The following is a 13,128-nucleotide window of genomic DNA, read 5'->3' as shown; positions in this document are numbered from 1 at the left end:
GATCAGCTCTTGTGTTGTGTTTATGGCAGGCCTGGATCCAGAGAAACATTTAGGAAAATCCCTGGCGGAGATGGAAGCGTATCTGCACGAGGTCAGAGACACACAAACACTCCCGTCAGAAAATAAACCCCCTTCAGCTGCTTCAGCTTTCAGCTCAACTCTTCCATTCTGCTGTGACATTTCGTATGAATCATCATTATAATGTTCTTTTAGATTTAGTCCATTAATAAATAGTCAAATGAGGTAGAACAACTTTCATTTTATTTTGGTGCAAACTGACATTAACTCCAGTCTTCAGTGTCACATGATCTTCAGAAATCAGAATAATATGATGATTTACTGCTGAAGAAACATTTCTGAGTATTATAACACAGTTGTGCTGCACATTATTTACGGTATCATGAAAACCGTGATACATTTAAATATTCAGTATTCACAGATGAATGGAAAGTTTATAAGAACAGCATTTATTTGAAATGGAAATCTTTTGAAACACTAGAAATGTTGAATAAAGGTATTAATTTCTAATTCATATCTGTAGTGATTATAAATCTGGTTTATGACAGCTTTCAGAGAAGTATGGAGTTCATATCTGTGGAGAAGGAGGCGAGTATGAGACCTTCACCGTTGACTGTCCGCTCTTCAAGAAGAAGATCGTCATGTAAGTGACAAACACCAGCATGTGTGTGTGTGTGTGTGTGTGTGTGTGTGTGTGTGTGTGAACAGAAATAATGCAGACAGAAGTGATAGTTGTGGTTTGTGTTTCAGTGACTCGATGGAGACGGTCATCCACTCGGCCGATGCCTTCGCTCCTGTTGGATACCTGCACTTCACACGCATGCACACGGAGGACAAGAGAGAAGTAAAGAGACTACACCTTTATCATTTCATTGCTGATGTCACAACGAGTGGCCTTTTGCTGTATAGCTTCGGTAAATGCTCTTTTTGTGTTGAAGATGTGTGGGGACCAAACCTTTGGAAATTATTAATGAATGAATAGAAAACAAGTAAAGGAATTAATTACTTGATAAAACAAATTGCTACAGTTCATTTTTTTCATTAAGTTTATTCCTAAACTTATTTTTGTATTACTTCACCCCCTTTATTGATTTGATTTATTTATTTATTAATTAATTTTTTTGCTGTATTTTTTTTAACCTTTTTTTTATTAATTTTATATTTAACATTTGATATATATAATTCCCAAAGGGGGAAGTCGTGGCCTAATGGTTAGAGGGTTGGACTCCCAATCGAAGGGTTGTGAGTTCTAGTCTCGGGCCGGATGGAATTGTGGGTGGGGGGAGTGCATGAACAGTTCTCTCTCCACCTTCAATACCATGACTTAGGTGCCCTTGAGCAAGGCATCGAACCCCCAACTGCTCCCCGGGCACCGCAGCATAAATGGCTGCCCACTGCTCCGGGTGTGTGCTCACAGTGTGTGTGTGTGTGTTCACTGCTCTGTGTGTTTGCATTTCGGATGGGTTAAATGCAGAGCACAAATTCTGAGTATGGGTCACCATACTTGGCTGAATGTCACTTCACTTTTTTTTTTTTTTTGAATGTGCCAATATTTAAATATGGAAATAAATGCATGTTGGAATAAAAAAAAAAAAAATCAACACATATATAAATATATATACAAATAAATAAAAAGAAAGAATAAGTTAAAAAGTTAAAAAATAAAATAAAAAATAATAATTCTCAGAAAATAATTAATAAAGCAAAAGAAATAATAGAAAAATAAACTTAATTAAAGGGGGGGTGAAATGCTATTTCATGCATACTGTCCTAAGGCACTTCTGCCGGAAGAGCGCGCTCCCGTATAGCAGAGCACTGAGAGCACAACAGACTTCACTGATCAGAGCGAGGGACATTCACTGATCAGAGCGAGAGCGTCGCCAAATGTCACAAAAGAAGTGTGTTTTTGGTTGCCAGGGCAAGACAACCCTGCACAGATTACCAAAAGAGAAACAGCATTAAGGGATCAGTGGATGGAGTTTATTTTTACAGAGCATCAACGGAGTTGTGCAAGTGTTTGTGTTTGTTCCCTGCATTTCGGATTGCACATTGTTTATTTCTTAAGGATAATGCAGTCCCAACGAAAAAGGGTCACGATCATGTGTTGGAACCGCAGGCGGTGAGTAAAACTGCTTCAAATATCTCTGTGTTATTAACTTAGCAATCGGCGCGTAAGCACATCAAGTAAACAACATGCGATGTTGTCATCAAACTGCACTTTCCACATGTACAGCTTAAAAAAAAAAAAAGACGACATCAAGTGGAACTTAGTCATTTTCCAAAACCGCTAAGCAAATATATACAGTTTCAGTACATACCACATAGCATACCGCCTTTGCTGATGCTGCTCTTGTTAAATTTCAGCCTCTGGATCTGTGTCACAGCTTCCAGACGCTCTCAACACAAAAGCCTACTGGCGCTCGTGATTCTTTAGCTCCGCCCACACGTCACGCCTCTAGGCGCTCGTGTTTTTCCGGGAAAAATCGGTACAGACTATCTTTCTCTTATGAATATAATAAAACTAAAGACTTTTTGGAGTTATGAAGGATGCAGTACTACTCTATAGGTACTCAAGATTAACAGGATATTGAGTGAAAACGAGCATTTCACCCCCCCTTTAAAAATGTATTATGTTATAAATTGTATTATTTTCTTCTTATGGCCTATATTGTGATGACTTTACCGTATATTGTCAGTTAAACTGATACACTGCGTTCAAGTCTGTTCACACTTTTAATAAACATCAACAAAGGTCAAAATACAAGTTACAATACAAATATTAATTTCTGAAATTGTTCAAACACGTTATCATCAAGATATATCACTATTTCACTAACTGTACAGCCCTCTTTCGTTTTTTAACATTACATTTAATTTAATTAATTTGGAAACCCTTGTATTTATTGTTCTGAAGATGTCTTCAGCAGCACATTTAGAGAAATCCTGTGAGCGATTGATGTAGTCAGTAAAGCAGCAGTCTGCAGGGAACACAACACACTCATTCACAGCCTCTCTGCCAGGACTCTTCTCTTTCTGTCCTCTTACGTAGGCGACTTTGACGTCTGCAATATTCACCCATGCCTGAAAGCAGGCCTGCCTTAACACACATGTCCGGTCACATTATCCAGTGTGTGCTCAGGTACGCTGGGCAGCAGTGATAGCGGGAGGAAGTCAAGGGAAGGTTATGCGTGTGGATCTGCGTGACTTTGTGTTGCAAGGTTCCTCTAAGCACATCTATCACTGTTGTTTTGATGTCGTTAAGGTAGTGGGTGCTGTTCATGCTGATGCACTCCCATATTTCCCCCTCGTGCTCTGCGTCTGTGTGTTTTCCACAGTTTGTCTCATGCATCAGAAATGATGAACACAATTGCGGCATGAACCTGCTCCTGTCATTCACAGATGTACAGAAGCCCCTTTTCACAGCACGATAAACAAATTAATGCTTGCTTAATGCATAATTATGACACAAGCCATTATGAGATAAAACAGTGAAGATTATTTTAATTTAGACTTTTTTTTTTACTTGGTATCATCATTTAAACTATCTCATAATTATGGCTTAGTATTTCAAGTTTGCATTTTTTAAACTCATGCCTTTTCTCAAATATTATTTTTTTTCTCATAATGATTTAACATCTCATAATTTGTCTTTTGATCTCATAAATTTAACTTAATATCATAATTTCAACTTTATCTCGTAATTATGGCTTAGTATCACAGTTTAGATTCTTTTTATCTCATAATCATGGCTTATCTCAGATATTAATTTTTATCTCATAATGACTTATCTCATAAATATAACTTAATATAATTTCAACTATCTCATAATTATGGCTTAGTATCTCAATTTAGATTTTTTAAAATCTCATAATCATGGCTTATCTTAGATATTAATTTCATTAATAATCATAATTTCTAAGTATCTCAATTTAGAATTTTGATATCATAATTAACTTAGTATCATCATTTAAACTATCTCATAATTATGGCTTAGTATTTCAAGTTTGCATTTTTTTTAACTCATGGCTTATCTCAAATATGAATTTTTATCTCATAATGACTAAACATCTCATAATGTATCTTCTGATCTAATAAATTTAAATTGTAGCCATCATTTTGGATGTCTTATAATTATGGCTTAGAATCTCAAATTAGAATTTTTATCTCATAATCATTGCTTTTCGCGAATATAATTTTTTATCTCGTAATTTGTCTTTTGATCTCATAAATATAACTTAATATCATAATTCCAACTTTATCTCATAATTCCAACGTTATCTCATAATTTGAACGTTATCTCATAATTTGAACGTGATCTCATAATTTCAGCTTTATCTCATAATTATGCTAAAGTGTTCCCATATTTCTCCTCTCGCGCTCTGACAAGCTCCTGTGTGTGTTCATCACAGTTGGTGCATGCTCGAGGGATGCAGCATAAATGCTCAACACACTTCATTGTTAATGTTTGTTGAAGTGAATCTGACTGATACACAGTTGCTGCTGAATGAGAAGACAGCAGAAGAATTATGTACTTAATAAAATGCATTTGATTGTAATGATAGCGTTGCATTGTGGGATCTGTCATGTGGAGTTTTGGGTCACGCCGTGTCCACAGTCTCAGCTGCCGGCTCTGTGCAGTGGCGTGTTTGCTTCTGCGTGTGTTCTGCTGTGTTGGTGGAGGACCAGATTAAAACACATCGCCCAAGAAGGCAGCTCCCTCAGCCACGAGGCCTTGAGCGCGCCCCGCCGTGTCCTCACCCCACAGCACCCGCAGGTCAGCAGGAGCGCAGGGAACTTCCTGCCCCGCTCCGCTGGAGAAGCTGGCACACGCAGCAGTCGAAAGGACTCTCCGTCACGCTGACAGATCTGCGCTGACACCGGCTCTGGAGGAGAGCGCTCCAGCCACGAGAGGACGCAGGAGGGGGGTGTTTGCCCTGAATTAATGCTGTTCCTCCTCTGCACTTGCTGCACAGACACACTGGAGGATAATTAATTTAATTACCATACGGCCAACTGCAGATGACAGTGGGACATTAAAGAGATCTGAAATATTTATTAAATGTGCCGTGTCCGGCGTGCTGCAATCAGGTGCTGTGTGTGTGTGTGTGTGTGTGTGTGTGTGTGTGTGGTTTAAATGGGCTCTTCTTGTTTATCACCACAAATGTTAGCGTGAGAAAAACATAAGCAAGTAAACTCTTGCCAAATCCCCTGAGCACAACCCCAATGACAACTGAAATTCATAATTATGATGTCAGAACGAAAAGTAATCAAAATATATAATATGGGGTAAAAATTTTATTATATATCAATTCATACTTACATATTTTTTTCCACAATGTGGTATCTTTTTTTTTTTTTTACTTTTTGTCTCATAATTAAGAATAATGTTTTTTTAATCATTTTGACACGTATCTCATAGTTTTGCCTTTTCACCTAATGACTTAGTATCTTATACTTTTTACACATATTTCATAATATCACTTAACATCATAATTGTGACTTTTTATCTCATAATTATGACTTGGCATCATAGTCTGTTCATGTCATAAACGTACACATTTCTCATAATTGTGTATGACTTTTTTAACCTCATTAACATGTCATAGTTATGACTTAACATCTCATGATTGTGACTTTGTATCATGATTTAGTATCTTATAATTTAGACTTTCCCCCTCTGTTGCTACAATAATTGTTTTGTACATGTAATGGCCACAATTTTACAACTTTTTCTTCTTCAGTGAATGTTTATATGCCCCTGTCATCAATATCACTAAGTGATAACTATTATCTCATAATTATAACATAACTTTTAAAAAAATCTCATCAGTTTAGACTTTCATCTCATAATTGTCACATAGTATCATCCCACTGATGTGATTAATCTGAATATATTTTTTGTTGTTGCATGTGTCAGAAGTGGTCTTCCATAGTGCCCGGTCATCAGATGACTGTATTTAGTGGAGTGTGATCTGCAGGTCGACTGATCAAGCGTGTGTTTGTGTGTGATGTGTTCTCCTGCAGGCCTCTGGAGGACGGCCGCTGCCTCTCTCTAGATGTCCTTGCCAGAACACCATTGACAGGATGACAGAAGAGCTGGAGTATGCTGAGAAAACTCCAGACGTCCAGGGAGGATGTCCATCAGGCGCTGAGCGCAGTTGTCAGCCGGAGCCGGGTGAGATGTGTGTGTGTGTGTGTGTGTGTGTGTGTGTGTGCTGGTATAAAGCACATTATACTGTCTGTCTGTCTGCAGCATAACTCATACTTCATTGATATTCTTTCATAATTGTATTTTGCTCATCGAACACCAAAACAAAGGAAGTATTGCACTACTATGGTTTTGTTGAGGGTAATGTCAGAAGGTGAACAGAGGAAGGAACCAGAGAGCTGCAGTGTTTCATGCACCGACTGCATAATTGTGCATCTTAAGAATAGTTAAATAAAAAGACAGACCAAAGCGCTTGAGCTGTGTGGAGCTCATGGACTTACATCACATCAGTGGTCCTCTCTCTCCCTGTGACGCCTCTGGGTCATCTGCTCTAATTTACCAGAAGTAAAATGAGCAGAAACTAAAGTTTCAGGATTACGAATGCTTTTAGAGCCGAATGTTTTCCAGGGATCTCACTCTTTTGAAGCAGCACATTTTCACGACCATTCAAGCCATTCCTGATGGTGAACTAGCTTTTATTTTTGAATTTGCTGTTATTTTTTAATTTTACATTTTTACAGATTTTGTTGTGTTTTGTCATTTTTGTCAAGTTTTTATTTTTTATGTATAAACAGTTTTTTATAGATTGTTTTTGTTTTGTTTCAGTATAAGTTATTTTAGTATATCAATATAAACTAACAGAAAATAAAAAAATTGCTGAATTTAAAAAGTAGAAAAACCTAACAAAAAAAAATCTTATTTTAAAGAACAAAAATGGTCTTATGGTTTTAGTTTTAGTTAACTATATATATATATATATATATATATGTATGCCTGATTATAAATAGTTTAGATCTTGGAAGTCTTAAACTGTATATTTGTTATAAAAAATACCAGTGGGGTTACAATATTTGATTTAATTTCAATGAATTTTTCCAGGTCTTTTAAAATGAGTCTTCCTCATATATCCAGGTTTTATAAGAACATGAGAATCCTGGTTCTTCAACGATGAAAACAGTTATGGACTGTGAATCAAACACAACCACAGCCGTGTAATGCCAGGCACCAGATGCTGACGTGTGTGTGTGTGTGTGTGTGTGTGTGTTAGGTGGTGTGTCCTCACACTCGTCCAGGAGTTCCTCAGGTTTCCAGTGGATATCCGGTCTAACAGCGCTTCAGTCCGAACACCCAGACGTCCAGAGCCAAACCCGGCACGTCTTCACACTCCTCCAAAGTAGGAATATTGCTCTCTTTTCCCTCTTTGTGCACGATCACAGCATATACTCCCACGTTCGGTGTGGTCTCAGATGTGTTGTGCTGTTTTTACCCTGACGATTGTGAAGCAGTAATGAAGAACATGTCTGTCGCTGCTTCTGGCCACGCTTGTGCAGTTCAGCCCATCAAACGCTGACAGCAAATAGGCCTTTGTTCCAAACACGCTTTCATTTTCCCTCTTGTTGTGCTGGCAAAATGCACTTTTAAGGTCCGTGGCGGGGCTCTTTTCTTCACACGGCTCGCGTGTCAGGGACTCCATCCGTCACCGAGAGGACAGACACTTCAAATTAAAGCTGGAGAACGAAAGCGCCGCTCTGGCCGTTTCTCTCGCTCGCAGAACTTTTAAAGAGCGGCCTGTAAGAGCAAAGAGAGGAATCTTAAGCAAGAGATGAAAAGCATATTTAATGTCTTGCATCGCCAAACAGCCTTCACAGCGCTGAGACAATATTAAACAAGTTAATATTTAATGAGCGGCTTTCTTGTGCGCTGAAACGCAAACGCCTGCGAAGGAAAACAAACTTGACGGCGTGTGATATTCTAATGGGCTCCTCCATTGTGCCGTGTTTTTAGCAGACTGTGTTTATGTTGTGCGTTTATGCCGGTTTGAGCCTGAGGTGAGCGCGCAGAAGTTCAGCCGCAGACTTCTCTAATGAGATCAGCTCTTTGTTTGACTGTCCGGCGTGCGTGTGTGTGTGTGTGTGTGTGTGTGTGCTGGCAGGGCAGCTGCAGGAGAGAGGTCTGCTGATCAAGCACGTGCTCCTGGTTCATCTCTACGTGAGTGACATGGAGAACTTCAGTCAGATCAACTCTGTGTACTGCAGCTACTTCCCTCTCAATCCTCCGGCCAGGTATAGACTCTGTCTGTCTGTGCAGTAGAAAGACCAACAATTTCTACATAACTTACTGGATATTCATTTTAGGTAACACTTTATTTAAACTGTTACACATGATGCTTTATGAAAGTATTTGAATGCATTATTTATGCTTTGTAATGTACCCACAGTTATAACACATCATAATGCTTATCTATTCATTGTTGCATTTTTGAAAAGTGTAAAACATTAAACACACACACACACACACACACACAAAACTGATGCAAAAGGGAATCTTTAAATATTATGTGCATTCTGACTTTGGTTGCATTTATTTATTAAAAGATTCAATGCATCACATACAATATGAATGCATTTATAATGCATTACACATAAAGGCTTCAATTAAAGTGTTACCCATTTTTTTTTTTTTTTGTTAAAATGCACTGACATTGTGTTCATTTTCTTGACTACATATGTAAATATAAATCTAGTAAACCACAGGGAAGAAATGTAAGAAAGCGTCTCTGATTGTGGGATGTGAACTCTTGATATCCTGAATGCTGTGACGAGGTGTTGTGTGATGCAGGGTGTGTGTCCAGACGAGGCTCCCGGTCTCTCAGCAGCTACGGATGGACGTTCTGCTTCACGACGGGACGCTGGCCAGCGAGGAGGACGCTTCTCCTCAGAGAGACACGCTTCACGTCCAGAGTCTGTCCCACTGGGCCCCGGCCAACATCGGGCCCTACAGTCAAGCTGTGAAGGTACTGGGAGCGCTCCTTCATTGTCCTTTATACAGGTAGAAAACAAAGACTGAAAGTTTGTGTGTAGGTCTGAGAGCGCCTGCGGTCGCTCTATATGTTAATCAGTGTAGAATTAGCACACAGCCAGTGTAACATCATAAACTCAACAGCTCAATCATCCGCCCATCACACATGACAGTGTTGCATTTGCTCAATTGGAGCGCTGTTCCTCGTGTTGATATCATTAGCCCCTCGCTGTGGCCCTGCCTCGCGCTCCTGGTTAGGAACACTTCTGCTGATGGAGCTTGTGCCACACCAATAATCTCTGATTCACGACCGTGTTTGCTTTGAGGAGGGAATATCTGAAGATCCCGTGAGCAGATTATCGTCATGTCACATGCATCACAACATGCCATACGAGTCCGAGAATTAATTTACTGACACTGAGACACTTCTCTAGCTTGGATTCATGTTTTAGATTTATTTTTTATATTTATTTATTTTATTTTTAAGTTTCCTTAATTAATAAACGATAAGACCCAAGAAGCCGTGGTTTATGGTGAATTTATAATAGCGAAGCAGAGCTAAACCCCTTTAGCTGTTATAACCATGTAAACCACGGTTTCAGAGATTATTGCTTTTATTAAATGGTTATTCTATATACGGAGTGAGGTTTCACTAAATAAAACGGAGCAAATAAAGTGTAATGATGTTAATAAAAACAGTGTTCTTCCACCAAACGATGTAGTTCCTCAGAAACAGCTGTGGTTCCCCCAAAGTGGTTGCCGAGCAACACAGAAGTAAACAAAGGTGTGTGTTTGTGGAGTAATTTACAACAGCTTTGAACGTGGCTCAGCCAATCAGAGTCAAGGACCAGAATGATCTGTTTTATAACAAAATTACTTAAACTTTAAAATAAAATTTGAGTTAGATATTTTTTCTTGATTATATCTATTTTTAGTATTTTTTTATTTATTTCAGTTTATATTTTTTATTTTAGTACATCAAGTTAAGCAATTAAAATTAGAAATGTAAAATAAATCAAAATTAAAATATGTATTTTTTATATTTAATGATTTATTTAAAAATAATATACTTTTTTATTGTTTTATAGTTTAACTATGTTAATCCTGCTGAGAAGACATTTTAGAGTAAAAAATATATATATATATTTTATATGTTAAATATGTTATGAGTTGGTTAAAATTTGATCTGATTTTAAATATAAATGTATTTGATAATGATTCCTAATTAATGTCTATTGCTAGAAAATGATTTAATATGTTAAACTCATATGATAATTCATAATCTGTATGATTTTGAATTTAAATGTAAAGTCGCTCCGTTCACAGAAGCCGTTGTGCGTGAAACGTTAAACGTGTTTCATTATCAGAGCGTGTTCTTCACCACAGCCTTTGTCTGATTGTCAGAACATGTTGATTCTGTTGTGTAATGTGAAGGATCCTTATCAGATTTGATTTACTAAATTCGTTAACCTTTGCGTTTGCGTAGCTTCAGGCCCTGAGCACCATCGTTTAGATCAAATTAAGCGCTCGGTGTGTTTTCTGTTTCACTCTTGATTAGCTCGCGCGGCGAGGTCACGTTTAGCATAATATTCCCAGTGTCCTTAATGAGGAATTCTGGACGTGTGACAGATTGGGCTCTGCCTTCAGATGCGTCTCGCCCTTCTTCTACATCACTGGATCCTGCGCTCTTATTTTCATCTTCATGCAAATTGCATTTTATCATGAAGATGGAAGCATATCAGTGAATGTCTGAGGATGCTGAATCTAATGAGCTATGATCGTGATATTGGACGGATCTGAGTATTTGACACCTTGCTAATATCACAAGTCTTCCGGCGTAAGCAGCCAAACCTTTTTCCAAGCGATGGTGGAAAGATCTGTTTTCTCTCATAACAGACGATTAAGCTCATGTGTTGGCAGATGGTTGGAATTGACCCTTCATTAACCAAAGTGGTCGTTAACAGCAGGAGAGCATCGCACATCGCCCCAAACCTTGCCGATTTAATGTTTCCCGTTCCCTAAGATCCCTTCGGAAGCGCGGCAGGAGCTCCAGCAATCATAATCGAATCCATAAACAAGCAGAAGAGGCTCTGTTAAATCACGATCGACACACTACCCTGGGACCTGGCAGCCGCCGCACGCTTCAATAATCCAATTTACCATCCGCCTGGATCATGTAGTCCTGTTAGTCCCAGTTTTGGGAATACACCCACTCTGTCGGGAGGGCCGCTTTATTCCTCGCGCGGCCCCGCAATTGGATTTGCATTGGGAAGAATCAGAATCTGACGCCCACAATTAGAGTCAAAGAGAAAGCGCAGACCTGTGCTGCAGGAACATAGCAGTAATCTTCTTAAAGGGCCTAATCGATTAAAACACTGAGCTGGATGCTCCAGCAGCGGGCCGGCTGTGATCTGTGCTCAGGAATGAACACACTCCTCTGATTAACAGCAGCTCTGTGATTAGATGCTCTTATATCTGATTCATCCACCATCGGCCCCAGCTTGGCATCCTTGACCTCTTTTCTGCTCACCAAAGTTACATTTATTTGATAAAAATTACAGTAATAATACAGTTTAAAATGGCTGTTTTAAATAGCTTGTCATTTTATTAATTATATATTTTTTTCTTGATATACCACTATTTCATTTCATTCAGTCATTTTGATACATGAAGTTAAACTAAATTATAATTAGTTTTTTTAGATTTTATATTTTGATATTTATATTAATGAAAAGTTTATTTTTATTTTGTACCAGTTAACGTTTATTTTATCTCAAGAAACTTTTTATGTTTTTTAAGCATTACATAAAAAAAAAAAAAATGCTCATAACTTAATTTTTTTTTTGAAGATGCATACAGTTCTTCATTGAATTTAATTGAGTGTATAGGAAACTGTAATGTATTTCTGTGATGCTCCGCTGTATTTTCAGCATCATTCCTCCAGTCTTCAGTGTCACATGATCTTCAGAAATCACAATAATAATACAGAAACATTTCTGATTATTATCAGTGTTGAACACAGTTGTGCTGCTCAATATTTCTGTGGAAACTGTGATACATTTTTATTTTACAGGATTCACAGATGAACAGACAGTTCAAAAGCATTTATTTGAAAAATGTATCTTTAATTTCACTTTTGATCAATTTAATGCATCCTTTTTAATTTTTTTATTTACCTCAAACTTTTGAACAGTCTCCACAAAAATATTTGGCAGCACATCTGTTTTCAGCATTGACAATGATCAGAAATGTTTTGGCTGCGCAGGAGGTGTGTTGTGTTCAGATTAATTAGAACAGTTAAGTTTGTTTGTAGCGCAGCTAAACGAGCAGCGTCTCTGAGGAGGAGCTCATCAGCGCCCGCAGTGATCTCCCTTTGCCATAATCTATTAAAGCGCCACTTTTATCTCACCTCACCCTTGTCATATTTTATGGATTTTTTCATAAACACTGCCTATACTTCATAAATGTCTCAATTTTCTAGTCTATTAACATTACTTCAGAAGCAGTTGATAAAAGAGGCAGGCAAGCATGAAATAATGCCCCAGTAATATGCAGCGCTGCAGGCGAGAGCCAGCGCTCAAACAATGCTAGGATGCTCTCAGCTCTAATAAAAGAGCCAGCGATCACTTACTGTGAGAGAGAGAGAGAGCTCACACAGCAATAGAGCTGAAGATAAATGAGCTCTTCTACTGTCCTGCTCTCATCTGCCTCACTATCATCACCATCACTATCACAGATCACACTTCCTCATCAGACCTCACAGGAGTGCCATCTCGTATTATTCTCCTGATTCGATTGATATCTGTGAATAGAATGAAGACTACATGAAAAAAATGCATCTGAGACTAAATGTTGTTGCAGACACAAGTAGGTTAGTGTTTAAATCTAGCTGCAAATCATCAAGGCATGTTTTAAACACTAAATGAATGCATGGAAGAATTATTTTTTTATCATTTAATAATTGAATGAATCATTTCATGTTTCTAATACATTAATATATCTATCTATCTATCTATCTATCTATCTATCTATCTATCTATCTATCTATCTATCTATCTATCTATCTATCTATATATATATATATATATATATATATATATATA

At 37.9% G+C, this 13,128-nt stretch overlaps 1 protein-coding gene across 4 annotated transcripts in view; it reads left to right on the top strand.

The window, feature by feature from the left end:
- Positions 1 to 13,128, top strand: part of dph6 (diphthamine biosynthesis 6) — a 52,767-nt gene that overhangs the window by 17,561 nt on the left and 22,078 nt on the right. For 3 of the 4 annotated variants that reach the window (XM_052530018.1, XM_052530016.1, XM_052530015.1), the window contains exons 6-12: positions 30 to 91; positions 567 to 661; positions 769 to 862; positions 6,043 to 6,193; positions 7,275 to 7,400; positions 8,160 to 8,289; positions 8,846 to 9,020. In XM_052530018.1, the coding sequence (XP_052385978.1) occupies positions 30 to 91; positions 567 to 661; positions 769 to 862; positions 6,043 to 6,193; positions 7,275 to 7,400; positions 8,160 to 8,289; positions 8,846 to 9,020 (833 nt within the window). The remainder of the gene's footprint in view (positions 1 to 29; positions 92 to 566; positions 662 to 768; positions 863 to 6,042; positions 6,194 to 7,274; positions 7,401 to 8,159; positions 8,290 to 8,845; positions 9,021 to 13,128) is intronic. The other variant, XM_052530019.1, reaches the window with a different exon arrangement.

This window comes from Carassius gibelio, chromosome A17 (assembly GCF_023724105.1).
Source record: "Carassius gibelio isolate Cgi1373 ecotype wild population from Czech Republic chromosome A17, carGib1.2-hapl.c, whole genome shotgun sequence".
In the NCBI taxonomy this organism is placed as follows: domain Eukaryota; kingdom Metazoa; phylum Chordata; class Actinopteri; order Cypriniformes; family Cyprinidae; genus Carassius; species Carassius gibelio.
This window is presented reverse-complemented; position numbering and strand designations above follow the sequence as displayed.